At 34.5% G+C, this 25,939-nt stretch overlaps 2 protein-coding genes across 3 annotated transcripts in view; both read right to left on the bottom strand.

Moving 5' to 3' along the window:
• The window catches only part of LOC132284709 (protein MICRORCHIDIA 2-like), a 31,936-nt gene extending 12,428 nt beyond the window's left edge, over positions 1–19,508 (bottom strand). The window contains exons 1-14 of one of the 2 annotated variants that reach the window (XR_009472336.1): positions 18,602–19,508; positions 18,421–18,495; positions 16,618–16,652; positions 15,139–15,217; positions 14,942–15,031; positions 12,324–12,399; positions 10,311–10,389; positions 10,068–10,196; positions 7,953–8,051; positions 6,534–6,641; positions 6,282–6,434; positions 1,784–1,876; positions 1,195–1,246; positions 1,003–1,114 (exon numbers count right to left, since the gene is read on the bottom strand). Coding sequence is in view for 1 of the 2 variants with exons in the window: in XM_059786835.1 (XP_059642818.1) it covers positions 1,003–1,114; positions 1,195–1,246; positions 1,784–1,876; positions 6,282–6,434; positions 6,534–6,641; positions 7,953–8,051; positions 10,068–10,196; positions 10,311–10,389; positions 12,324–12,399; positions 14,942–15,031; positions 15,139–15,217; positions 16,618–16,652; positions 18,421–18,495; positions 18,602–18,857 (1,436 nt within the window). In the remaining variant the exon portion in view is untranslated. The remainder of the gene's footprint in view (positions 1–1,002; positions 1,115–1,194; positions 1,247–1,783; positions 1,877–6,281; positions 6,435–6,533; positions 6,642–7,952; positions 8,052–10,067; positions 10,197–10,310; positions 10,390–12,323; positions 12,400–14,941; positions 15,032–15,138; positions 15,218–16,617; positions 16,653–18,420; positions 18,496–18,601) is intronic. The other variant, XM_059786835.1, reaches the window with a different exon arrangement.
• Positions 19,509–21,900: 2,392 nt separating this feature from the next.
• Positions 21,901–25,829, bottom strand: LOC132282104 (purple acid phosphatase 5). Its single transcript, XM_059783730.1, has 9 exons — positions 25,786–25,829; positions 25,333–25,441; positions 24,868–25,074; positions 23,937–24,048; positions 23,594–23,820; positions 23,086–23,224; positions 22,722–22,942; positions 22,197–22,318; positions 21,901–22,105 (listed from the first exon to the last, which is right to left on the bottom strand). The coding sequence occupies exons 1-9, from the start codon at positions 25,827–25,829 to the stop codon at positions 21,901–21,903; spliced, it is 1,386 nt and encodes a 461-aa protein (XP_059639713.1).
• Between the last annotated feature and the right edge of the window lie 110 nt (positions 25,830–25,939).

Raw genomic sequence — 25,939 nt, 5'->3', positions numbered from 1 at the left:
TGAGATCTCCAAAATCCAACACTACGAAACAAAAGGTGCTTAAAATGAACTTATAAGGAGAGTCGAGTCTTGCTCAAGAAAAGAAATAAAGTGGGGAGAGTGGAGAGGATCCAAATCCTTCATATTACCTATCCTTCCTAATTCAAATATGTTCAGATATATTATCCCAAAACTTTCATGGATAGAGAATATATGCTTCTAGAGTAGGGTCCAGAAGGTGTAGGAGCCCCTTTGATTATGCGGTACAATTAAGGGGAAAGGAATAAGAACTATTGAAGAGGTTGAGCCTCTGATTCATAGGTTGAACACAATTTTTGAGAACGTTACTTTTTGGATCAAAGAGTCTTATTCTTTGTCAATGTGTTCTGTCTTAAAGTTTTTGGTAACTACGAATTTCCATTCTTGCTATTATTGAATAGCTTTTATATGTTTGCACATAAGCTGTGGGCCCCTTTTTTGGACCCTATAATGGAAATAAAATAAAATAGTGTCCCTAAACTTTCATCAGAACAAGCAGAAACTGCAGGACAGCAACCACAACCAGCTACGCTACTAATGCCAGCAATTCCGTCATTGGGAAAGAAACAGAAAGGCTTAGTTAGGCCTGTTTGCAAACTGTACACTAGAACCTAGGAGCGATATCAAAGCACACTAGTGAACTCAGGAATTCCTACTCCCTGAAAGTTTCCATTGCATTTGGAGGCACAAACACATCATAAACATAAAAATTAAATAAAAAGAGTAGGGAAATGATGGTAAGAATTTTAAACAATGCATCTCACGACTTCATAGATTAGATACTAACAATGTAAAAGTAATAAAATTAATGGAGAAGTGCAGAAAACAAATTGCTATTGTTCAAATACCATGAAAAAGAAAAATAAGATATCTAACTTGTAAGAGATAACAAGTTTCCTCTAAAATATTAGTATATTAGTAGCATTTTCATCCACTAATAATCAAACCAGATATATTTAAACGGATACTGTAGAAGAAACAAACCAGTAACCCATTATCATTTGTTTCAGCTTTGTTTCCAGCCGGATGAACAAAGATGATCTCTCAAAGTCCTGCTTGTCATGTGCTGGTTCTATGAAATTTGCTTCAAGAACTCCTGCAATAAATTCAGAAAGGAAGTAAATCACTGTAATTTATTAAAATGTTTGGTTATAAAGGTCCAGAATATGGGTATACCGACAACACCGCTCCCCTTGGAAGAACCGTCGCTAGTGACTTTCCAGAAGGGCTGAAAGAAGGTCACAAACTCACTGCTTTAGTAACATGAAGAGTATGTCACTGGCACACCATTACACTGGGTTCAAAACACTCATTAACTCATATCAATAAGAGATTCGAATTAACTAAAAATGTCCATAAAAATTCATTCAAACTCATGTAATATATATTTAAACTGCATTGCATTCATTGGAGTTTAAGCATATTACATGATCTTGAATGATTCAACCTAGCACCCTGCCACAGTACAGACCCCGGTTTGATTATCAGCTGGAGCATTAAAATTGTCTATGAAAAAGTTGAGCTCAAAAGTTTAAAACAGAGTGAGTGTTTAAATCTTTGCATCTAAACGAAAGCAACCATAAATTCTTAATACCAATGTGTAGCACTGGAGTCAAAACAAAACAAAACAAAAAATATTGCTATAATTAATAAATCTTTACTCCAAAATTAGTAACATACTCTGCCTTGGAGTCAAATGGACCTACCTATATTTATCTCTTTTAGAAAAAAAGAAAGACCTTATAAAAAATAATTAGTAACATACTCTGATGAGGCGGTTTTTATGGTACACGTTATATCCAGAAATTCCAAGACCAGGTGCTTCTTTAATGAATCCAATAGTTGTTTCCACAGAAACCTAAATTGAAAAGAAATCATCAGTCATTAAACTTCCACAATTTTATATAAATATTTTCACTTGTAGAGTGACTTGCACAGCTACACAAAGGATTCAATGTTTCAAAAATCCGTTTAACTTGTGAAGGGCCTCCATTTTAATACGAACAGGACTGAAGTTGTAAACCTTACAAAAAAAAGTCTGTCTACACATAATTATTCGTAATGAAAATCACAAACAAGTTACAATTCCACATTATCTGTTCCGTTTCTCCCTACAGATAACTATTCCAACAGAAGATATCTGGCAAACTAAAAAACATCCCTAAGGTGATCCACCAAAGGTCTAGCCCAGTGGTATTTCCTCGCCTTCTAAAGTAGTTAAGGATTCAAGTCCTCATACGGGCACATAGGCCGACTGCATTACTTGCCAGGACCAAAAAAAACAAAAAACTCTAATGTGAAACAAAGAAAGGGAAAAATATGGGAACTCAATGCCTCAAAAAAGCTACTACGCCAGAACTCATTTCCTATTCTGGACATCAGAAAAAGGTTGCAGAGAGCATGCTTCAAACAACTAATTTATATTACTGGTGCAAAAGGAATCATGCAGCAGATGCTCATTGAATTTCTTAGTAGTTTTAACGTGTTACATGTAGATGCATCCATATACACAAATTTGGAATGTATTGTGATTGTTATTCATTGAGATTTCATGCCAAATAAGAGGTGGCCCAAGATAGGGATGCATCCAACAAGCATCTCATGATATTAAAAACTTGCCAATTGACCAGTTCTGCATTATCAAGTTAAGCAACCTCTATAGCTTCAGGCCCATGTTCAGTTTTGCAATTCTAATGAGAAGTCAGATGATTTTTTAAACTTTAAGAATATAACTCACCATGCAGATTGTGTCTAACTAAATAAATTTAAAGAAAGGAGGAAAAAAAGTAGGCTCTATAAAAGGTAAAAGCGAAACAGTAAAGTTTTTCCAACCATGTCATACTTGTACAAGGCTTTCCCTCTAAAAGTAAGTTTCTAGGACTTGGGTATAAAGTTTCCATCTTCATTATCATAAATTGCAGAAAATTCATTAGAATTGTTAAATTAAGTAATAATTTACCATGCAATGCAACACCTATAGTGCGTCGCATGCGCATAATATGATTACTTAGTCAATCACTAGATCATCAATGAAACTTGTCTAGGCAAATAATCATTGAAGACACGGTGCTTCTCTGAAAAGAGAGTATAAAAGTAACACACCCTAGTTTGTACATCATGTTTATCATTATCCAATGTTGGTCACCATTATCGAGGATACTGGGAGAAATAGACTGGTACAGACCTCTCATTTGCTATTATTTGTACAAAGTGCTGCCACAGACTCAAACTCATTTGTCATGCTTGGTAGCCCGATCTTTTATCATTGCACCAACCCCTAGTCCCTACAATCAAATGATACCAAGCATTGGAAAATTGATTCTTAGAACTATCGGTGGGTTAGGTTCAAGCAAATTAAGTTGGACCTGATTGTGCCCATTTTGAACCCAATATATACACTCTTATGCCTACAATTAATTACCAGTTTGTTGAAAAATTCCAAAAACCTCACTGAACCCCATTCGTGCAATGGCGTTTAGGATCAAGAACCAGCCTTTCCCCATCAACAGCTCACAAATTAAGAAATGTTGAGATTAGGTTGTTGAAATTCATGCAAATACTTATATTTTAAAAATAAATAAATAAGAAGAAAAAAAAAAAAAAAAGCTACTAAACTCAAACCCAACCAATTTAGAGAGTAAAAAATATTCCATTCCACTCTATTTAAGGCCAAATTCTCAATCACACCACATCTATCGTATCTTTCCTTACTAACTCTACCCACGTTAACTTTGGTCTTCCTCTTTCCCTAGTATTGCCTTCAATGTGGACTATGTTACTCTTCCTAACTGGTGCACTTAAAGGCCTTCTTTGCACTTAGCAATGTAAAAAGATATTTCACAAACCCGAGTCACTTTCCTTTATACCAAATGTTTAATTTGTTACTAAATATTTCAGAATATAAAGTTATCAAAGAATTGAAGCCAATAATTTTTTTTTTTTTTGATAAGTAAAAGAATTGAAGCCAATAATTACTAGGAAATGATGGTGGATGTTATGAGATAGTGCACGGTGGACACAAATTTGGAGATAGGAATGACGTTGGAAAGACCATCTTAGATCTTGCAGTAGCTTATAATATTATGATAGCAAATCCTATATTTGAAAGAGATGTAAGCATTTAATAACCTTTAAAAGTGGATTACACATAGGTCAGATCAATTTTTTCTACTTACAAAAAGTAGACACGTTTAGAATGATTGTTAGATTATTACATGAGGGAATTGAAAGGAAATTCTAAACACTAGACCTAGATGGCAGAATTTGAAATGAGAGAAAGTAGAATTGTTTAGGAATAAGAAGTTAAAGGGAAAAGACATGGATGTGGTAAAAAACTAGAAATGATGAAACCTTTGAAAAATACAAACATGCAAAAAAAGAAGTTAAAAGTGTAGTGAGAGAAGCTAAATATAGAGCATATGATGATATTTATTGATTTTATTATATATCAGGTATAAAAAAAAAAAAAGGGGGAGAAAATATATGCAAACTTGTTAAGGGAGAAGAAAACTAGAGACTTTAAAAACACATGTCCATCAAGACTGAGGATCTAAATGTTTTAGCAAAAGATGATAAAATTAGAGATGTTGATGTCCTAATGGCATGTACGTTGTTGATACAGTAACCATAGTGAGAACAAACGTAGGACAACAATTGAATTCTAATAGGTCCGTAGCTTTTACATAAGGATCAATGTTAAGCCCATATCTTTTTGCCTTAGTTATGGAAGAAGTAACAAAACACGTTGAAGATGACATAATGCATGATATTTGTTGATGAATCATTTTAATTGAGGAAAATAGAGATTTGGAGAGAAACTCTAGACTCAAGAAGGTGAAAGAAACTTGGTATGAAAACTGAATTAATGGAATCTAAGTTTAGTAAAACTAGAAACAGAAGTAAGAACCTAGTGAAGATGAAGAAACAAGAGGTACTAAAAATTAAGAAAAATTTGTTACATGGGCCCGACTATGCATAGAGAGGGTGAAATGTGAGATGCTGTTAACCATAGAACTAAAGCAGAATGGATACTTCAACCATGTTTTGTAAGTGGCAACTGTGGCACATACCTCTAAAATTCAAAGGTAAATTTTACAAAAGAGCTATTAGAGAAACCATTTTTTTTTTTTTTTGGGGGAAGTTGAAGCAAACACACCCATTATCCACATGTCCCTAGTGGGACTTGAATCTCAACCTCCCCATTTGGGAGGGAGAGATTATACCATTGGGCTAGAAGCCCTTTGGTAGACCAACCAAACTTTATGAGACAGAATGTATGTGGCAAGACAAAAAAAAAAAAATGAAAAAAAAAAAGAAGAAGATAAAATTAGAAATGAAAGACATTCCTAAGATGATTGAAGTTGCACCACTTTGATATAACCAATTAAGATGGTTTGGTAATAGACGACGGCCAACAGCTGCATTGGTTAGGAAAAGTGATGTGGTCCTTATTGAGGGTAATGCTAGGGGAAGGGGAAGAGAAAAGCCAAAATTAACATGGGTGGAACAGTTAGAAAGAAAAAGCAGGATATAGTTTGACCAAGGCACTGGCGTTAGAACAGAACAACAGAAAGAAAGAAAAAAAATCATGTAGCAGACCAAAATAGTTTTTAAAAAATTTGTTTCATAGAGTTGAGTTGAATTACTAGTTATTGCTACCTTCAAATAGATATAAACAAAACATACACAGCCAAAATCAACATTCTAATAACATAAAAGTGGAACCAAATAATCAATATAGATAGGTTAGGATTGCCATAAGTTCTTTATCGAACCAAAACAAATTACATATGACCTAAAGGTATGTCAAAACGCATTTCGAACTCTTAGCAACACTTGCACGTTTTAGACTTTTGACATGCTACCACTGTTAGCCTAACAGTGCAAGAAAAACAATTCACTGTGCACCGAAACCCAAATCACAAAGATAGTGCTAACAATATGCCAAAATTTTGTACGTTTGTATATCTTTGTTCTTTGTACTCATGGAAATATATGAACACTATGGCGAGAATTCTTAGCACCCTCAGTATAGTACAAGTTTATAAAAATAAAATAAAAATGAAATAAGAAAATTGTTCACAAAGAAGTTCAATCAATTCTATATAAACGCACAGCACTTTGTGGCTTCCAGTCAGCAAGATTACAACTTGACAAAATCCCAGAAGCATAATTTGCAGATCAATTAAGCATTTAGATGTACATTAAGGTAACTTTTATCTAATAAACATCAATATGACAATAAATTTCCTATTGTGAAATACCTCCTCTTTTGATGCTATCCCAAGCTGTGGCCTGTACGTGATTACATTCGGGTATTTCAACTCATTTGCAATATTTAACTGCTCAACAGGTTTCCCCCTCAATATAATCTCGAAATTTTTAAATTTTCTGAGGTATAAAATGGAAGCATATGCCTGAGCAAAAATATGTTAGCGTCACTTGGATGGATTAAACAAATACTGCTAATAAAGATAAAAGCAAATACAAAAAAAAATTACTATTCAAATGATCACCCTTAATGAAAAGCGGAGGCGGTAGGAAACGTGAGATTGCTGCAATTCAAGTAGTTTCTTCTTCCCTCTGGACGAACCACAATTACTTTCATCTCTCAACTTTATATCCTGTGTCCAGAGGCAAACGAAAACATAAATGATTTCGACATATAAGCGCCAACAAAAAATAAATCCCCTACTCTTGCACAACCCATTGTTAGCAGAACTACAGGGTTAGGATTACTAGTTGTGCTTGTGACTCTGCACAGAATGAGACAGTACCCAGCTCAAATAAAACATCAGACTACATGAGCCAACACCTGCAACCATACCCATATAAATATATATATATATATTATCCAAAATTAGTGGTTGATGGTTTCAAGTATACAAAATAAATAATTTTAGTTTTGGTAGATCAATGGTAGTAAACAATATACCCATTGTTAGCAGAACTACAGGGTTAGGATTACTAGTTGTGCTATATATATATTGTTTACTACCATTGATCTACCAAAAGTACCAAAACTAAAATTATTTATTTTGTAAACTTGAAACCATCAACCACTAATTTTGGATAATCCCACTTTTCCCTTTATGATGCTTTAAAAGTCTTCACCACCATTCAGGATGAAAGTCCATGCTTCTTCCAAACCAAGGGGCCAAAAGTCACAGTTCACTTCAGACTTATTTTGTCATGAACCAAATTGTAACTTTAACATTTTTCATTTGCATAAATTAGATATCATGATTTGACTCTCGTGCCTGCAGATGTGCTATGAGACCAACTTCAATAAATGATGCAATTCTATCAAGTCCTATTCAAATGCACTACAGAAAACAAGGGGTGTATTCATTTAGATCTATCATTTTCTTTCTAAAAAAATGTAAGGTACTGTTTCATAAAACCGGATATTAAGTACCGAAAATTTTAATAACTGAATTTCAGGTTCTGAAATTTAAGTGTTAGCTATAAATTAAGAATTGTTTTGATAATTTTTGAATTTAGAGTGTTTGATAAGTGAAGTCCCCATAACTTAAAAATTTACCTATATTAAGTGGCTCTTATTCTGTAAATTAGGATCCCCATGTGTTATCAAAAACGCTTAATTAAATAAGTACTGAATACATTCAGAACTAAGTACTGAATTGGGTTATCAAACAACATCTAAATCTAAAACAGACAAGCGTCATAATAATTTGGAAAAATCTAAAATAGACACGGGTCATAATAATTTGGAAAAATCTAAAATAGACACGGGTCATAATAATTTTCAAATTAGAAAGAGAATATTCAAAGTACAAGAACATTTTTTAACAACTCCCCGTGGCATTATTGCTACGATTGGAAATCTTTTGAACTTCAATAAACTCAGCAAGCCTCAGAATAATTAGCAAACACGTTGAAAAATCTTGCACACACTATGAAATCTGATGTACCTCTTCATCATCATCGAAATTCAACTCGAAAATGCCTTCATCATTCAGCCATAGATTGTATACAATTATTTTTGTTCCATGTGAACCAATATCCTCAAACTGGAAAAGAACCAAAAAAAAGAAAGAAAGAAAGAACAGTCAAGGAACATTCAAATATAATCTGGCAACGAAAAAAAAAGAACATATAATTGCAACTAAAAGGAAGAAATAAGACCTATTCAGTGCTTCAATAATGTAATTTAAAAATTGCAAAGCGAGTCATTTCGGCTCTGAATGCGATGAGCACCTTGGGCCGTAGGTTTATTGAACTACTCGATGACTTTTGGAAGCTGGGCACAATGTATCTTGTATACACGAATCTTGACTTCTTTCTTGGCTTCTTGGTTCTAGAAGGCCTTATTAGCCACAAAACCATAAACCTGAATTCACAGAATGTACTACTCTGTTTCCAATTAGGGATTGCTCAAGTTGTTAAGATGATTAGATATGAATTTGAACTCATCAAAATCCTGGCACCAGAATCAGGTATGAAAACAAGAACAAGACTAACGGACACGTGAAAAAAAGAAGAAGAAGAAGAAGAAGAGCGAAGAAGAGCGAAAAAAAATATTGAGGCAATGAAGCTAGTTGTGGCAGTGCGAAAGGATGGAACGGTGACATGGGGATGGAAGCAGAGAAGGTTATGGTGGTGGAACCATGGCAGTAGTGCATCAAAAGAAAGGCAGTAGAAGAGATGATGATTTCAAATTTGGAAACTTTAAAGAGATGATGGTCCAAATGACAATTAGGCTGTAGAAGCTGTCCTTACTGGTTTTTCCTGTGTTTGTGGTGGACCTTTTGATGCTGATGTTGCTGGTTGAGATGTGTTTGAAGAGGAAGATGTGGTGATGCTGAAGGAAGTGGAGGATGAAAAATGAATTACATTGGTGGAGGTAGCAACGCAGCAATAGACAAAGTGGTGATTCTGACAGTGGCAGTGATGGTGAGTGTGCGTGCCGGGGGGGAGGGGTACAGGCGCTAATGGCAATAATATAGTAAGGTGCCAAACATGGCAGCAATTGTGGCTGTGGAATGGTCTGCATAATATTCGGTTTCCTCCAATGTCAGAATTTATAGACCAGCCTCCTCATGAATCACAGCTTAAAACCCACAATTTCACATGGTGATTGTTCCGATAAATTTCACTTTCTGACAAATAAATTCAAGGAAAAATCCATTTCGATCCTATATGTTTTCCCACTCAAACACATATTTATTCACCAGTCTGATACAACTTCCTGAATTCGACTGGGGTCAGGACCAGCTGGCCCCACCCTCAGAGTTTCTTGAACAACCCATTGACAATGATTTAACTCAAAGCTATTCAGCAATTCAACGACTCAATGAATTAGTTCTGTTACGCACTTATTTTTAAAAACAAAATGTCTGAGACATCATATTTTACATCAATAAAGTAATACAAATTTCGATTTCCGTAGACAGTGTTCAACTCATTCTTCCTTTTCAATGGAAATCGAAAAGCTTTAAAGAATATGACTTATGTGGCAACTTCTACTGAAAAAGGCTAGAACCCTTGTTCATCACAGATTCGCACAAACCATCAAAGATATGTGACACATAATAGTTTATGTGTTGACTCCTGGTTTCCATTAGTAAATCTTGCTTTTAAAAAAAAAAAAAAAAAACAGCTTTCATGGTACATGTCAGGATGTTTTCTATTGAAAGCTTGAAGGTGAAGATGAAACCAGGATGCTTGAATAAGCATCTCCAAGAGAATAATTCTCCTTAAAAAGCCAAAAATGGGTCCACCACATTCCAAAAAAGGGTACCTGCTTGGCGTCATTATATTTGAATCATTCCTAAAGTAAAATTGCTTACATTGCTTACCCAAAAATAAATAAAAAAATTTGCTTGCATTGCTTATATATTCTCATAATAAGAATCCGAGGTATTTATTGAAAATACAGGTATTAAAATAACTTATCATATAACATAGAATTTTCACATGTACGTTTAACAATAAGCTAACCTTGGGCGTCATTACTTCAAAAAATAAAAACATAAAAAAGGGAAAAACAAACAAGAAAAGGTTGGTTTTCATGTGAATAAGAAGACCTGTGACAGAAGCTCATCTTTTGATGCAAAGGGAGACCATTCAAGGATGGTTTTCAAATTAGCAAACCAATCATCCTGAGAACTATAAATTATTGGTTCTGCCCAATGGTCAGAGATATCAAAATCAACCTGCAACATAATTGAATTAAAAAAATAAAAAAAAATAAGGGAACAAGGATGGATATCAGAAAATAATAGTGATGCCAGAAGGAGAGATTTAACATCAAGAATGAACCAATTTACCATTGGAACAATCACATCATCCTGGCCTGTTCGACGCAAAAAGGTATAGGATAAAAGACCAATGCTTTGAGTCGCTCGGCTAGAAGACAGATGTGGCAAATTACATCAGAAATATATTGATTATTAATTATTATGATCATACCAGCAGCAAAATACAATTTGTACCCCTAAAAAAGTGTCAAAAGTATAAATCAGAAATCATACATCTATAGAGTCTAAGCATTCCTACAGCAAATAATTGCTAATTCAAGAGAACATAAGCATGCAGATTCACACTAGCTAAACATGCAGAAGAATCACAAAGTTAACTGTGCATCTCCAACCTATTCCTAAAATAGAAACATGTGTCACAGAACATAATAAAGTTTTCCTCGTGCAAATGCTATCAGAGAGCTACTTACTTTACCAGTTACATATTTTTTACAAGATCTGAGGATTTGGGTCTTGTTTCTACAACCATTCCAACTACGAAAGTTGACCTAAAAATCCACCCATACTTTCGGCGTTTACCCCTTACATAATGAATACTATGAATAAACAAGAACCCAATTTTAAGGCCTTTATTATACTATAGAATATCTGAGGATTTGGGTCTTGTTTCTACAACCATTCCAACTACGAAAGTTGACCTAAAAATCCACCCATACTTTCGGTGTTTACCCCTTACATAATGAATATTATGAATAAACAAGAACCCAATTTTAAGGCCTTTATTATACTATAGAATAATAAATAAATAAATGAAGCTGAAATATTAAAAATAAAAAATAAAAATTATGCTATAGTATAATATAGTTGCCAGATGGATGGATGTTATAGAGGGAGAAGACCAAAACTAAGATGAGTTGAGATGGTTAGGAAATATGTTATAGCATGCGATTGAAGCTATAGCCTTATACATAACGGAACCGCAAAACAGAATCCATGTAACAGACCCCAAATAATTGAAACATGACTTTGTTGAGTTGTACAAGGGTTATTTTGATAAATTTAGTATTTGGCAGTACTGTGAACTTTGGTATGAGTGAGCTTTTCTTTTGTCAGCTTACTCATCAATTTGGTTAGTTTTAGATGCGTCTTATGGGGTATACATAGGTTCAGGACAAAGTTTGCCGAGCTACATAATTGTTGGGGTAAGTTCACTTGGCCTCTGAATTTATTTGTATGGCCTTCATGTAAGTGACATATTTGGCACATTTTTAAGCGATGTGTAATAAAATAATGAACTGATCATTTTGCAACCTATTATTTCTGATGTGCGAATGCATAAGAACCCAGGTGTGATTGTCTAAGCCTCTTTATTCTACAAGAACAAGTGTGACACTTCTTATTCTAGCAGTGGGTGACACCTCAACTCACCTCTCCTTTCCTATTCCTTTCTTAGTTTGATCGGTCTGGTTAGTCCAACCATCTCTCTTTTCACTGGTATCTTCAACCATTTATTTCCTTCCCTTCATAGGAGAAGCAATTAAAGTTTATTTGCATCAGTCAACCTGTAGCCAATTAGCTCCGTGAGCATTGTCAACACAATAACCTCAATCAACACCCCAGAACCCTCATCATCAAAAGATCTGCCAACACAACCCTTTCACAGAATTTGGCAGCCAAAAACAAAAAATAAATAAATAAATTCTTGTATTTCTTTTTCACCTCATCTCTGACCGAACTTCTGGAGTTGCTGCACTAACGTGATCACTTTGCATGTTTAATTCCCAAACCAGCAGTTCAGATGAAAGCAAAAGTAGCTTTTTCTCTACATTGGAACCCCTATAAACCATATATCCACAAATTTTGCATAAAAATATTCTTTGACCACAAATTCTCGAACCAAATGGATTAGGCCTCAGCCAAACTCCCAGCAAACACAAAGCTAAGTAATAACATAGACAAAGAAACAGGGCACATAAACAATACCAATTCAATTGGAGAACATTCTATACATCTGATTTGAATCAACTTAAAAGACAGTATAATATGCTGCATGAATCATTAAAGCAAGAAAAAAAAAAATACCTTGAATGAGATGCACGACTGAAAACGATTACATCAGCACCAAGTCGCATGGTACTTGTCTTGAATCCATTACCATCTGGAAAGAGACATGCCTTTTAGATATCAAGAAACACATTCATGCAATTAACTTTTAAGATTTTTTTAAGAACATGAAGTCATAGTATATTTAACATCTGTTGGAGTTCACCATGATTAACTGCAGTTTAAAGAAGTATGCTGTTTGCAAGAATAATTTGTGAAAGGAGACAGCTCATAAATATAGACTTGCCCTTTTTGATCATTTTTCCTTGTCCCGCGGTTTGAAGGCCAAGAGAAGACGTCAAGTTCTTCTTGCCACTTTCTGCAGTGAGCCTTGAATTATGCTTTCTTATCTTGGAAAAATGGATTTACTAGACCCTCTCCGAGTTGTAAGATCAGGTCAGAATCTCTTTTATCTCACGTAATAAGAACATAACTATAACCATCATAAAAGTTTTTGCTTTGAAGAAAGGCTTTTACTTTTATTTGAATTGCTGACTTAGCAAATTTCTATTATCTGTTACTTTGCTAATAAAGGTGGGGTAAAGTGGGAGAATAATAAGTCTTGCTACTAAGATAACAAGGTAAATAAAATTAACAGTGCCCAATTGAAGAATATATAAATATATACGAATAAAAAAATGCAGGGATGCCACTATCTTCTGTCACTGAACTTTGCAGCAAGGGAGATTTATGAAATATTAGTGAACCATAGAGAAAAGCCAGCATATTTTGAGGCATAGCTTGAGGCATTAGGAGGTCTCCAAAATACTCCCTCCCTCCCAAAATGTCCTTTTTTGGGAATCTAACTTTTTAAGAAAATGATTTTTATTATTTTTTTTTATTGAATTAGTAGTGAATAAATTACCAAATTTACCCCTAGTGGGTGCACAGTGATGTGATGGTTTACTTTTTATAGGTTCAATGCAAGAAGGTTAAATTGGTAATATTACAAAAAATAGTATATTGACTTTTCAAATGGGACACTTATTTTGGGACGGATAAAAATGGAAAGGTGGACACTTATTTTGGGACAGAGGGAGTAATAAAAAACCTATGGAGACTGAAAAATATATAATTATTACAAATAAAATGAAAAGTAAAAAACTTCAGAGATGCCACTATCTTATCTCACTGGACTTTGCAGCTAGGTGGGTTTATGAAATATAAGTGAATCTTGGAGAAAGGCCAGTGTATTTTGAGGCATTAGGAGAGGTCTCCAAAATAATCAAAATACTATGGAGACTAAAAGAGGGTGGGTACCAAAGAGATGGATGGAGAGAAGATCCCAAGTAAGGTCAAATGCATTCCGTCTGGCATCAACTATTAAAGAAATAGGGAGGTATATGACCTTGCTACTGCAGACAAACAGAATGTTCAGGAAAAAAAAAAAGTGTTCAGTAAGTTGGAGGTGGCGACCTAAGAAGCATGGACACTCCAAAATGGGAGAAGAATCCGTGTCCGACACGTGTCGGACACGGACACGCGTCGGACACGCCCCGACACGTGTCGGACACACCAAAAAACGTGTCTGGAATTTTTTTATTTTTTTTTTATTTTCAGACACGGCTTGGAAACGGCTCGGACACGGCTCAGACAGCTCGGACACGGCTCGGACACGGCTCAGACACGGCTCGGACACACTTTTCTGGATTTTTTTTTTTTTTTTTTAAATTTTTAATGCTGATATGTTAATTTTTTTTTTTTTTTTAAAAAAATTTTTTAATGCTGATATGTTCTATTTTTTGTTTTGTACTACCCTAAAGATGGTGATATATATATATACTAACCTAAAGATGCCACAATTCGCCGTGTCCGTGTCCTAAAGATGCTGATATATATATATATACTAACATATCAGTGATATATATATATATATATATATATTCCAACCTAAACATATCAGTGTTTTTTTTTTAAAATTATTAATGCTGATATATATATACTATTCGCCGTGTCCGTGTCCTAATTTTTTTGGATTTGCCGTGTCGCTGTGTCCGTGTCGTGTCGTATCCGTGTCCCGTATCCGTGTCCGTGCTTCTTAGGTGGCGACCAAACAGTTACAGAGTTACAGCGACACTACAGCTAGAAGAAGGGGAAAAAAGGGGGTGGGGGTGGGGGTGGGGGCTTATTCAGAGACCATCAGCATCTTCATGTTGAATGTGTGAGGACTAGGCCAAGTGAGCTGTAGATGACGGGATAAGATTTATAACACAGAAACCAGGACAGTGAACAGTAAACCTAGGTATGAGAAGATCTTTTTGGAAGAAAACATTTCGGTTCATCTACCTTCATTTGGAATTTTTACCCAGATGCCAAACAACCAGGTCCACCCAATTCTCACAAGACTAGAAAATTCTTTTCTGTTATGATTAGTTGAAATGCGTTTAAGTGTTAGTTGGATGTCCCTATATAATCAGATAATGTGCCAGTAATGCTCAAGAGCAAGCCTATTTTAAGTAGTGATCAACTAATGTCAGACAAATATACAAAAAAAAATATTGATAACAATAGTGAACTAAAATATATGACAAGAGATGTGGAAAGGAATTTCTATCAAATAAAGCTAAACTGGTGACAAGAAAAAAGGCTTTAGTTACATTGTCCGATTGTTGTGTTGGACTTCTTAGATGAGTAACCCAAGCTCATGCATTTTCGAATGCCTTCTGGATCCATACCGCCCCCATCGTCTGCACAAAACATCCTGAGTTGCTAGTCCCAATTACTACAGAAAAACTAATTCTGAAATTATATATGATCATTCCAGTATATAAAGTAAACACATACAGATACCAACCTAGGAAAAGTAAAGCAGGAGAGTTATCCCTTGCATTATAAATTCTATCAACCTTCACAAAAGTTGCGCCATTGCAAATCTGGTGATACAAGTATATGAAATCATGTGCAAATGTCAAAATTCTTTCTCTCATAAATACCTTCATAGTTGAAATTTTCAAGTATACCATTAAGAATATTTGTGTTTTTTCTTTTTCCACAAATGTGAAAAAATTACTATGAGATAACTGTAATAAAAATAAAAATAAATAAATAAATAAGAAAACAGAAAGTGAAGCACAGCAGCTGAAAAGAATCCAAATCATTCATGGGTTAACTAAAATGGAGAAACCGAGAAAGTGTAAGATGAGATGATCCTTAAAGATAATGAAAAACAAAAAGAACAAGTAGTAAAAAACACCAAAAAGGAAAATATCAATTAAAACACACCCACAAAAACAGGTCCATGCATGCTCACAATCGCATTTTCTTACCTATATCACTTCCAAGGATAACATTATGTCTCAATAAAGCATCCACACCTTACCTTTTAATAGGTCCACACATATCTATTGTGCAATAACAATACGATCCTACCCAGGTCTAATTTCAAAGCAGAAGCTGCATTATATTACAGTCTCAGCAGAGCATCAAGACACCCTAAATCTAAGTTCAGGGAGAAAGATCCACATCCTTCATTTACAACTCCGAATTAAACAAATTTTGAATTCATCTTCTTCAATCTCGATCACATGACCTAGCTTAGTTGTAGCTATGACACAAAAAGGTACTCTAGTAGTAGTAGCAGTATCAGTAGCAGCAGTAGTAGTGGTATGATTTTCGCATATTTTCATCTTCCATGTTATGCAATTCGTGGTATGGAAGTTAGAAAGTTAAAAAAAAAAAAAAAAAAAAAAAAAAAAAAAAAAAAAAAAGGGTTCTCAAATGTTATATAAATAAAATATTATATATTGTTGTATCTACCAAGATTTGTAGCCCAGTAGTATCTCCTCTACCTCCAAAAGTGGAAGATTGAACCCTCTAGTCCCCATGGGGGTAAAGTGGGTGTCAGTTATGTGCCACACAGCCCATATATATAATGTTGTACCCATGGCGTGTATGTATCCAACTTTTTTAGGATGTCATGAGCCAACCTATTCGTGTAGTATCGTATATGTGTCCCATTTTGTGTTTGTGCTACGTATACCAAGATTATAATGCAACCTTCCCAAATCCTTCATGAACCAAAGAAACATAACCAATAATTAACTCAATTATTAATTCAAACAAAGTGACTGTATAATTTCCTACACAATCAATTTCCAAGCAAAGCCAGTATAACTATGTCGACTGCAGTTCAAGTCAACTCACATACTCTACCATATAAAAAACACATATTCTACCATGTAAAAAATAAAAAAAAATAAAAAACAAAAAAAAAAAAAACAATTCATTCATATGTTACAATACAAATGAGGTATGAAGTACAGGAGGTTATTACCTCATCAATGGCATTATCCAAGAGCTCAGCAATTGCTGCAACAAATATATAGACACATCAATTAGTATTAGTACAGCATTTTCAAGTAAGAAATACATTTATGTGTAACTAAAAACATATGAGAGCAATAGGAATCAAAACCCCATCCACCCCTAACTGTTTAGATGTAACTAACACCTTTAGTGTTGTGCTACAATGGCAACTCCGTAACTTAAATAAGTATTATATTCCCATTTTTCAAATCATAAGTGCAACTTAAATAAGTATTAAAACCATATACTCTGATAGTTACTGCCAAGGTCTCAAGAATCATTTCAGTCAAGCTCATATAAGATAAGAAAACATTTAAGCCAATATAAATATGTATCCGTGCATGTATGTATGTATTTCTTAATGCTATAAAGCACCTACCCGCATCATACACAGCCCAACACATGTTGGACATGCCGAAAAGGAGTCTAAATATTTATCTTTCTTTACATAAATGGACACGAGGTTGATAAACTTGACACAATGCAGGCACACATAAAAAAAATAAAATAGGTTTTCAATAAGTTTCAAAAAGAAGAAGGGCTAAAGTATAAAGTCAAGAAAGTCTATGAAAAGTTTCGATAATGCGGAGGACAAAAATACAAAAAAAGAAGACTTTTATTTAAAATTTTATCAAGCAAATTCTTTTACCAGATCCCTTTATGCTTTTACTGTTCAAAACTGTACAAGATCAAAAAGAGAAACAGAAGTCTCATCTCTCTTGGAACCAACCGTCGAACCACCTCGTCCTCCTTCTCGACAAAACCTCCATCCTATTTTTCTTTTATTTTTTCCCTCTTCTTCCCGACACAAACCTCTTTCTTCCTCTACAGATTCTCCCTTGTATTATCAGCAGAGCCTTGATCTTTTCTCACAAAACTCCAATCCCCCAACCCCCTTCTTTGGTTTTTTTTTTTTTTTTTTTTTTTTGTTCTTTCTTTACTTACTATCTCTCTGTCTCTCTCTCCAAGCAAAATCCTCTTTCCTTTTGTCCAACAAAGACCTAATTTAAATATAACAAAAGAGGAGATGTCATTGGAGCTAAACGCTTGGTAGAACTAAGTAACGGTAATTCTTTGCCAATAAAACAAAATTCCAAGATAGTTCACTGTTAATAAAAGTTTTAAACAACTTTGGCAATCAAATGATTGTAACCAAGTGTGCCCTAAAAACTCAATTCTCCTCGAACAATTCAAAAATTATTTGCAAGCAACGAATGATTCCAAACGAAACCTTTTGTTTTTAAAGAAACCTTTTGTTTCCTTCAAATATTCATTGTTTTCACAACTCTCAACTTCAATATTTGATTTCAATTCAATTGTTCCTCAGTTCTAGAGCTCCAACCTAATGAAAATGCAAATATAATTCTTGTCCCACATTTCCCACCACTCATGATAGCCACATAATGACAGCGCAAACATAATAAGTGAAGTAGTCACTGAAAAGAAAAAAAATAGCAGCAAGTGAAATATAATGATATAGCAAATGGTGGAGTTAATGGAATGCAAGCACACCAAATGGGTTACACACCAACATTCACATTGTACCATGTTTCAATAAAAGGACATGTCGCCAGCACACTTGGATTATCGAGGGAGTTGCACTATAATCATGCACAAATTTTGGAGCATCATATGATACGGAATTTTCAACTAAAATAACAACGGCTTAATATATCCATAATACTGTCATTCATTCTCATTTTTTCTGAAAACCCAAACAAATTGCTTAGAGAAAAATATATATATAAAATAATGGGACTGAAAAAGTTACCTCCGAAAGCCCATTTATGAGAAGTTGCATTGGAATGCAAAAACTTTGGATGAACACGGGCATGTTCCAACTCACCTATAAAATGAAGAACATCTTCATTCAGACGTGTATGTATCTATACATGCATATTTACATCAAAAACTCAAAAACACTTTGTGTGTATGTATATGTAAGTTGTAACCTGATTTGGGAGCCCATTTAGTGGGACCAATTTCATAGCCCCCTGCTTTCCAGAAACTTCGAGACTCGAGAGTCTTATAGCCAGATACGGATGGAGGGTTTGTTACAGTGCTGCGAACCTCTGGTCTGCTTTGCTTAGATGGCTCGTTTGATGATGTGCTATTTCTTCTTTCTACTCCGACGCCGTCTTCGTCGTCGTCGTCGCTACTGTCAATGTAGACGACATTGATCGGTTCTTTTTCTTGTTTAAGTGACATTTTATAAAGAACTGAAACAGTAAACACCGGAATTAGGATTTTTTTTTTTTTTTTCTTGAATGGAATTAGGTATATACGAAAGGTTAGGGTTTTTTTCTATTTCAAGATTCAGTGGATTGCGATTCCATCACGAAAAACCCATCTTCGAAACTATTTTCTTCTGCCCTTCTTTCTTCTAAACTATTTTCTTCTGTAGCTAACTCGGGAATAGATTTTCCGGAGCATCAATAGTCGCGCTTGAAGCCGAATGCGAAGAAAGAGAATGAATGACCCTGTTTGGTTTCCGAGAAAATAAGCATTCGGAGTCTAGGTAAGAATTTTTTATTAGGATTTAGTGCCACTTGTGCTATAAACACCCTTATAATTCAGTAATTGGGCAAAAACATCCCCTCAAACATAAAAGAATTACAATATGTCCATTTTGCACTTTTACCTTCCAAAAATGTCCTTTTATTTATTTTTATTTTTATTTTTCTCTATATATATTTTTTATTTTCTCTCTGGTTCACTTCACCGGAGTCAATTCGGTTTTCAATAGTGTTCACCGGAGATGAACTGAACAAAACCCAACCTCACAACCCTTCATCACCAATAACTATAACCTCAGCCCTTCCTTCATCACCTATAACTATAGCCGTCATTCAACACCACCTACCCAACACACAAATGATTTTTTTTTTTTTTTTTTTGCCTTCCACAAATGGAAGAACTAGAGCAATTTGTCATTACTTCTTTAGCAATTTGTAAATTGAGCCGAAATCCGTTTGATATTCATTGTGCATATTATAATTACTCTTATTCTTCATCATAACCATAATAAGGGCTTTGAACCCAAAAATATAAACCCATATCCTGAGCCGAATGGAAGCAAACCCAGTAAAACACCGACGGAAGGTGGAGTCCAGCATATCGAGACTAAACAGCGAGGAAGAAGGTTCGACTGAAATTACCTCCACAAGGGGTTTCAAGAACGAAGAGAACGGTAGTTTAGTGATCTGCGTGGCCATAGATGCGACGGCGTCCACACAAGCCGGCAATGAAGGAGCTTACCAGGAGCGGCGGCGAAACCGGATTGAGCTCCCGGGCACCCCATGCTCCTATTCTCACTCTCTAAACCTGGATTCGATTCTTTGTGATGATTCATTTATGTGTATAATAAACTGTGTGTGTCATTTTAGTTTATGTCCGTTTTGGTCATTTTATAAATGCAATTTTTAAAAAATAATATAAAAATTGTGTATAAAACATTCAATTACTTTAATATGTTAACCCTTTTTTTATTATTATTATTATTTTTTTATTTTATGTGGAAGCTATTGTCAGGACTATCTTGTGTATGAGTTTTTTTAATTTGTATTACAGTACTAGGGTTATTTTGTTACAAATTAAGAACTACCCCACTCAATTTTTTAAAATACTTTATTATATATTATTGACTTTTGTCACTCAATTTTATCACCCTTTTCATCGGCACCACAACATCACCTATGAAACAATTCAACTTGTCCTCCAAGTATATGTATTCAGCAAACATTATTCTTGGTCACTAAGAATTCGTGGGCACCAAGTAGTCTTGATTAGCAGTATTGTTTGGTAACCCATTATTGGCTATAAATAGCCTTGTTTTGAAGCATCCAAAATTTGGGTGTGTTTTGCTTAATATAAAACAAAGCAAAGTTTGTGAGAGTCTTGGGTGTAATTAGATTTTTTTGAGTGTGAGCCATTTGGTCTTGTATATCTTGATTTTCATAGTGAAATATTGATCTGTCTATGAATATTGATCTGTGTTCTTCCCGTAGATGTAAGCACAGCCGAATCACCTAAATTCTTGTCTCGTTTGTACGTGTGCTATTTTATTTTTCTTGTCATTTATTTTTCTATCCTTATCTCATAACATATTCTTTTGGCCCCCACTATTTTTTTTTATCTAAAACATACTTAAAAAATACTGTTGTTAAGTAATTAGGTTCTTAAGATTATTATTTTATCTACAAAAAATTATATTTAAATTCATTTTATTCAATAGTCCCCATCAACAAAATTCCTGATTCATCACTGGGTGGAGATACATTTATTACCATCTTGTATGACCTATAATTTTTAACCTTTTTTTTACAAGTCTTCTTCTATAATTTTACCCTTCTTTTAAAATTATATAATATAATATACGTGTATAACTATTTTGTACAATTTTTAACCATTTTTTTATGAGTCTTCTATACATTTACCCATTCTTTTAAAATTATATAATATAATAATCAAATTTAAACCATACAGTACATTTTCAGCTGTCATAATGCGTGAGGTAATACAATTGCACCAACTCAAGTCACATACCATATAAACACATTGAAGCCTAATTGAGCTTTACTGTAAGACCAAGCTACTAAAATGTTAATGCTTGAGCTCATTTGTGAAAATGAGGCTGAATATGGTCTGAAGAAAAGAAAAAAAAAAATTTCTTACGATAACAAAGTTTGTTGTGACAACAAACATTAGAGTGTGATGATGATCCTAAACAAAAACGGTGGAAACTTCAATATGATAGTTTAAAATGAAGTTAAAAAGTGGGGAAAAAATATAGTAATAAGGAAATGGATAAGAAAATCAAACTCAGAACCCAACATAATAAAACATTTCTGTTATTGTTTCAAAACATTTGGTTCTAAATACAAGCAAAGCTAATAAGAAGAGAAAATGCATATTAAGATTGAACCAATACAATGTTTGACTAATGATAAAATCAGCATAATAAATTCCAAAAAAAAAAAAGAAAAAAACATAACAAAATAAACAGGGTCATCTTCTTCCTTTTCATCTTACTTAAAATGCTCAATTAGTTTTGAGCCTGTAATGGAGGATGTCGGCAATGCTGAGATTGTTTCTTAATATGAGAATTAATGACACAAGGAGTTCTATTTTTATTGATGCTCTCCTACTGGACATTCAAGGTGTCATTGAATTCTATGTGTAAAAAAGGAACAGCAACCAAAACTACCTGCCAAAAACAAAAGAAAGAAACAACCACAAGAATGCAAAACTTCTAAACCCCTTCGTTGTTGGAGTAGCCTTCTTCGTGTGGATACCAGTACCTATTATAAAACCAAATAGAATCCGCAGCAACAGCTTCACTGTTTTGATTACGGTGCCAAGTATAGTAAGCATGAGTCCGGTTTTTAATTTCAAGAAGGGAATGCCCAAAGCTTGCTTCGCGATATGCAGAGTAACTAGGTTGTGGATCTGTGAAGCTGCATTAAGAAATGTTGATTCATATCTCATAATGGTTGTTTTTGTTATGACCAACTTCCTTTAGTTTCAGAAGGGATTCAAGAGTCTTACCAATCAGCAATGCCCTCAATGTTTCCACCATCGCCAATTGTTATGTATACCGGAGCAGAAGGGTCCTTAACTGGAGTGCTCAGTCCATCTGTTATGTTGTACTTCACATTTGATATCCTCTCCTGCAACAAATATGTATAACAGAGTGCTTTAAAAAATTTAAATATTTCGAAATTCAAATCTCAACAGCATTTGAGTTTAGATATGATTGATAGTAGCAATGTAACCATGAAATATGAGAGGGCTGCTGTAGAGGTCAAGTATGAACACACCGCTCAAATTTGCCACTTAAAACTCATTCTCATGTTCGTTAATTAGATATGATTGATCTCCAAACATGGTTCCAAACCTAACCTAAGATTGTATTTCACATCATAACAATCCATGTTCATTAGTTATAGCACACATCATCGACTTTCTTAGTGGATCAAAAGAACAAAAGCAGCCACGCTAGGAATTATTGATAGCAAACAATGAACAATGTAACCATGAAAAATGAGATTTTATGTCAAGATGGGAACTTACTGATCTCTCATAGGCGTGAACATGACCAGCAAACACAATATCAACTCTATTCTCAACAAACCAGGGCTCGAACATCACTCTCATGCTTTCGCCTTCCATATAATGGTAGTTGTTACTATTATACCACGGAGAGTGAAGAAGAACAATGAGCCATGGAGTCTCAGCTCTGTTAACCTTTGGCAACTCTTTTTTAAGCCACTCGTATTGAGGAGTATATTTCCCTAAAGAAATAGAAGAAAGTATTGTAAGCCCTTCTCATAGCTCTATAAGGCCCTCTTTGTTCCAATGTGACCAAATAAATAATGGAGCAAATGATATATTGATGTATTATGGATAATAAAAGCAATGAAGGTATGGTTCTTACCATAGGCTGAGTAAGAAGAAAGGACAATGATATACGCTGATGCACGCTTAATAGAATACCAAAGTGGGGATGTACTCTGGGAAGCCCTGTATGGTACATGGTACCGGTGCATATATGGTTTGAAAGGAACGTTTTCATCCTGTGAGAAAACAAAGTTAGATCCGATCAACAATACAAGCAAAATTTTATGTTGCTTAAGATTTAGCACTATCAATGAATTGAATTTGATATAGATAATGCAGTAAATGTGCGATGTTAATTGCTTCTTTGTGACTCAATGGAACTTGATACAGAGTGGTCTCAGTTCTCGAGTGAAGTTGGAAATGGTTCAAGTACTTAATAAGCAACATGGATTATGCGAGTCATTTTTGAGTCATCAGAGAACCAGATTGAATTTATTTGATTAAGCTAATAAAATGATATGGCCTAGGCCACCAAGTGGGTTATGGCCAAACCAACTGCCACATATTTAATGAGACAGAACCATCAAGTTTGGTTCAAGTCTTACAATCTCAGGAGCAAAATCGATTTCATGATTGCCGGCAGTCCAGATCCACGGCTGATATGCAGTGCTCTTCTCAACGAAACGCCCCCATGTATCCCACTTCACATTGTCATGGAAGGGGTGATCATCTGCATAAGAAAGATCGCCTACAAACAGCACAGCTTGACCCTTTGGGTTCGACACATAATGCTCCAGTGTCTGATACGAGTCATATGTTTGTCCCAAATCACCTGCATAGAGAGAAATATGCTACATCACACAGCATATATACAATGGAGTGACTAAACAGCGAAAAAAAATTATAATAATAATAATAAAAATTATAAATTGGTTCAGAAGAACTGACCCATAACTCCAAAGGTATAGGGAACATCAGGTCCTACTTTGGGAGGAGTTGTGAAGGAGAATCTACGAGTAGCATTGTCAGTCCCAAGCTCATAAAAGTATCGAGTGTCATACTGCATATCAAGACCAAAAATGAGTTCGCAAGTGTTGATTGATTTCCATTAATCAAGATTGGCTTGCAATTGAGAATGGATATTGTAACTGTTGTTAAACCTGATTTAGCATTGTTAGAGTAGCATTGCCGAGAGGCCATGCCTGGCAGTAGACTACCCAATTACTAAAGTTTTTTCGGATAAGCAAAACATGGTTTGATGGTATATTTCCAGTTAGGAATTTTATGAATACTTTTATTGAACCCTTAAGTTCTCTGACACAGAAAATGAAGATAATTTAACTAATTTCAACAGTTTTTTTCCCAATCTTTAAGTAAAATTAGAATAATTAATCATAACATATAACATGAAACCATCAGTATTTTACTGGCTACAGCCAATGAAAAGGGACTCTATGGTCTTCAATCACTAAAATCCGTTCCTATATTGCTGTACTTGGCAAAATTATGGTGCAAACGGAGCTATTCTAGGTTCTATTTTGCGCTTTTTTAGTCAAAGAGCATTCTCACCACTTCACAAAATTTCATTACAGATCAATATATACCAGTAAAATTGGAGTTTAAATGATTATATATATATAAAAAAAAAAATGTATATGATAATATCAAAACTAATTCATATATTTGCTGATCCTATGCATAACATAATCATGGACTCAAGTCTAAGTAGGTACTTCGAGCGAGCATAGAGATTCATTTCAAATTGCAAATGCAGCGAAAACAGACTTCTCGGTCCCACTTAATTTAGCCATGAAACATCAATACATATTATGTATAGGATGAAAAATAATACAACGAATTAATGAATTTATTAACATACCTTTAATCTTTTAATAGTAGCATGGTGAATGTAGCCGGAACTATAATTGTAGTATCTGTAAGAGGTGACTATAGAACCAGCCTCCTGCTTGTGATTGTGCTTCCCCTCTGCTTCCCAGTATGTCACCACATTCGGGTGTTGCATTAAAGGTGTCACCCATGAAATGATCACACTCCGCCCAATGTGATCTCCTTGTGTTATGTGAACCTGCATATAATATATATATATATATATATATATATATATATATAATGTACACAAATAATTTAGCATTAATCACAACCATAAAAATCTATGCAATCAACATAAATTTTGAAATCAAGAAATCTATACATTTTGCAAGCAAGTAATATTGGATAAAAAAGACTACATTAAAAAAGGCTAGTTTAGTGCACGAGACTCCCGCTATAACAGGGTATGGGGAGGGTTAGTTATACGCAGTCTTTTGCGACCATTGTAATATACCTGCTCGGGTGCATTGTAGCCTGAAGGTGGAGGGAAGTTGTTGACCGGAATGTCGACGGACGGTTCGGATGTTCTGACATAGCTACTTGTGAGACCTCCATTGCACACCCTGGCAATGTGAAACAACAGAAGAAATGTTTTTATGAGCCACATTGAAGCCAATATTAGTACTAAAGCTTCAATAAATGTAGGTATAGCAGCAGTAAGAGGGAGTAGTGACAGTTTCAAGTTGTTGTAAGTTTCTAATTTATAAGTGACCAATAGATGAGGAATTTGAGATTTTGCTGGTTTCTGTTGTGATACTGATCATAACAGTTTGATACTTTGTGGGACTTTGTAAAAGCTAAACATCTATGTTCCCTAAGTTTAAATTCTGTTATCAGATAGAATAAGCCAAGGAATATTCTTAATGTGTGTGTGTGTGTGTGTGTGTGGGGAAACACAGCAACACACCTAGATTTGTTCTCTAGAATTGAGAGGACAATGATTTTGACCATGCCCTTTCAGTACTTTTATTTATTTATTTATTTATTATTATTATTATTTGAAATTCATAACATTTAATTTGATTACCAAAAATAAATAAATAAATTGTCTTTAATTTCAG

The sequence above is a fragment of the Cornus florida genome, unplaced genomic scaffold, assembly GCF_030987335.1.
Source record: "Cornus florida cultivar Cherokee Brave unplaced genomic scaffold, ASM3098733v1 CherokeeBrave_3.0.0_Hap2_Chr11, whole genome shotgun sequence".
In the NCBI taxonomy this organism is placed as follows: domain Eukaryota; kingdom Viridiplantae; phylum Streptophyta; class Magnoliopsida; order Cornales; family Cornaceae; genus Cornus; species Cornus florida.
The sequence above is the reverse complement of the archived record's forward strand: the minus strand, read 5'-3'. Positions and strand labels throughout refer to the sequence as shown.

Coding starts and splice junctions, on each gene's coding strand:
- LOC132282104 (XM_059783730.1), bottom strand. CDS start 25,829: ATGGTCAAAATCATTGTCCTCTCAATTCTAGAGAACAAATCTAG. Junction 25,075..25,332: donor GCTACAATGCACCCGAGCAG/GTATATTACAAT, acceptor TATTATATGCAG/GTTCACATAACACAAGGAGA. Junction 23,225..23,593: donor TCGATTTTGCTCCTGAGATT/GTAAGACTTGAA, acceptor GTTTTCTCACAG/GATGAAAACGTTCCTTTCAA.